Here is a 2,256-nt window from a genome sequence, read left to right as displayed (position 1 = left end):
CTGTGTCATAAGGAATTTCTATCTTTAGCTTTTTGAGGAAGTGCCAAACTGCCTTCCAGAGTGGTTATACCGTTTTACAATCCCACCAATAGTGTATAGGAGTGCCTATTTCACCACATCTTCTCCAATATTTATTACTTGCTGTCCTGTTAAACTTTGCCACTGCTACTGGAATGGGATAGTATCTCATTGTGGTTTTGATTTGCATCTCTCTTATTGTCAGTGATTTTGAGCATTTCTTCATGTGTCTGTTTGGCCATTCAAATATTTTCCTCTGTTAAAATTCTTTCCATGTCTTTTGCCCATTTTGTAATTGAGTTATCAGTCTTTTTCTTGTGGAGGCCCACAAGTAGTCTGTAAACTTTGGTTTGAGACTCTTGTGTGAGATGGTATTGCCAAATATTTGTTCCCAGTCGATAGGTTTTCTTTTTACCCTGTTGGAAGAATGTTTTAGTGCACATAGGAATTTAATCTTTGGAAGGTCCCATTTATCAATTTTATTCTCTTCAGATTATATATTTCTGGCTGTATATGGCAGTCTCTTTATACCGTAGACTAGGCCTTCTAAGCTTGATTCCAGTTTGTCTCTTAGGAATTTATGGTTTTGGGCTTCAATCCCAGTTCTCTGATCAATATTGCGTTGGTTTTTGTGTATGGTATGAGATGAAGATAATTTTTCAGCCTTCTGCAGGTAGCAATCTAGTTTTGCCAGCACTGTTTATTGAAGATGTTGTCATTTCCCCATTTGATAGGTTTGATTTCCTTGTTGAATGTCAGTTGACCATAGAAAGCTGGGTCTATTTCTAGGTTCTCAATTTTGTTCCATTGGTCTGTGTGCCTGTCATTGTACCAGGACCATGCTGTTTTGGTTACTACCACTGTATATTAGGTTTTGAGGCTAGGGAGTGCTTTGCCTCCCACCTAATTTTTGTTTCTCAAAAGTGTTTTGCGAGCTGCCTGGAGAGAGGGAGCCGGTGTCCTATGTCAGAGCCGCCGCCGGGGAGGAGCAGCCGCTGCCGCCCAGGACTGGGCCCTTAGGGAGGAGGAGGCGAGAAGATGGCGGACGACCCCAGTGCTGCCGACAGGAACGTGGAGATCTGGAAGATCAAGAAGCTCATCAAAAGCTTGGAGGCGGCCCGCGGCAATGGCACAAGCATGATATCACTGATCATTCCTCCCAAAGACCAGATATCACGAGTGGCAAAAATGTTAGCAGATGAGTTTGGGACTGCATCTAACATTAAATCACGAGTCAACCGCCTTTCAGTCCTGGGAGCCATTACATCTGTACAACAAAGGCTCAAACTTTATAACAAAGTACCTCCAAATGGTCTGGTTGTTTACTGTGGAACAATTGTAACAGAAGAAGGAAAGGAAAAGAAAGTCAACATTGACTTTGAGCCTTTCAAACCAATTAATACGTCATTATATTTGTGTGACAACAAATTCCATACAGAGGCTCTTACAGCGCTACTCTCGGATGATAGCAAGTTTGGCTTCATTGTAATAGATGGTAGTGGTGCACTTTTTGGCACACTCCAGGGAAACACAAGAGAAGTCCTGCACAAATTCACTGTGGATCTTCCAAAGAAACACGGTAGAGGAGGTCAGTCTGCCTTGCATTTTGCCCGATTAAGAATGGAAAAACGACACAATTATGTTCGGAAAGTAGCCGAGACTGCTGTGCAGCTTTTCATTTCTGGGGCCAAAGTGAATGTGGCTGGTCTCGTTTTAGCTGGATCAGCTGACTTTAAAACGGAACTAAGTCAATCTGATATGTTTGATCAGAGATTGCAATCCAAAGTTTTGAAATTAGTTGATATCTCCTACGGTGGTGAAAATGGATTTAACCAAGCTATTGAGTTATCTACTGAAGTCCTCTCCAACGTGAAGTTCATTCAAGAGAAGAAATTAATAGGACGATATTTTGATGAAATCAGCCAAGACACGGGCAAGTACTGTTTTGGAGTTGAAGATACACTAAAGGCTCTGGAAATGGGAGCTGTAGAGATTCTAATAGTCTATGAAAATCTGGATATAATGAGATATGTTCTTCATTGCCAAGGCACAGAAGAGGAGAAAATTCTCTATCTAACTCCAGAACAAGAGAAGGATAAATCTCATTTCACAAATAAAGAGACAGGACAAGAACATGAGCTGATTGAGAGCATGCCCCTACTGGAATGGTTTGCTAATAACTACAAAAAATTTGGAGCTACTTTGGAAATTGTCACAGATAAATCACAAGAAGGATCC

The 2,256-nt window shown here is 41.2% G+C and overlaps 1 protein-coding gene across 1 annotated transcript; it reads left to right on the top strand.

Annotated features, from left to right (window-relative positions):
• Positions 1–959: 959 nt before the first annotated feature.
• LOC102860698 (eukaryotic peptide chain release factor subunit 1-like) lies at positions 960–2,256 on the top strand (the record flags this gene model as incomplete). The annotated part of the gene is made up of 1 exon (XM_006895390.1): positions 960–2,256. A coding segment is annotated over exon 1 (1,200 nt), but the record flags the coding sequence as incomplete, so codon positions are not given.

This window comes from Elephantulus edwardii, unplaced genomic scaffold, assembly GCF_000299155.1.
Source record: "Elephantulus edwardii isolate Elephantulus edwardi_28Jun2011 unplaced genomic scaffold, EleEdw1.0 scaffold00166, whole genome shotgun sequence".
Lineage (NCBI taxonomy): Eukaryota > Metazoa > Chordata > Mammalia > Macroscelidea > Macroscelididae > Elephantulus > Elephantulus edwardii.
Note: the sequence above shows the minus strand (reverse complement) of the source record. Positions and strands in the feature narration are given on the sequence as shown.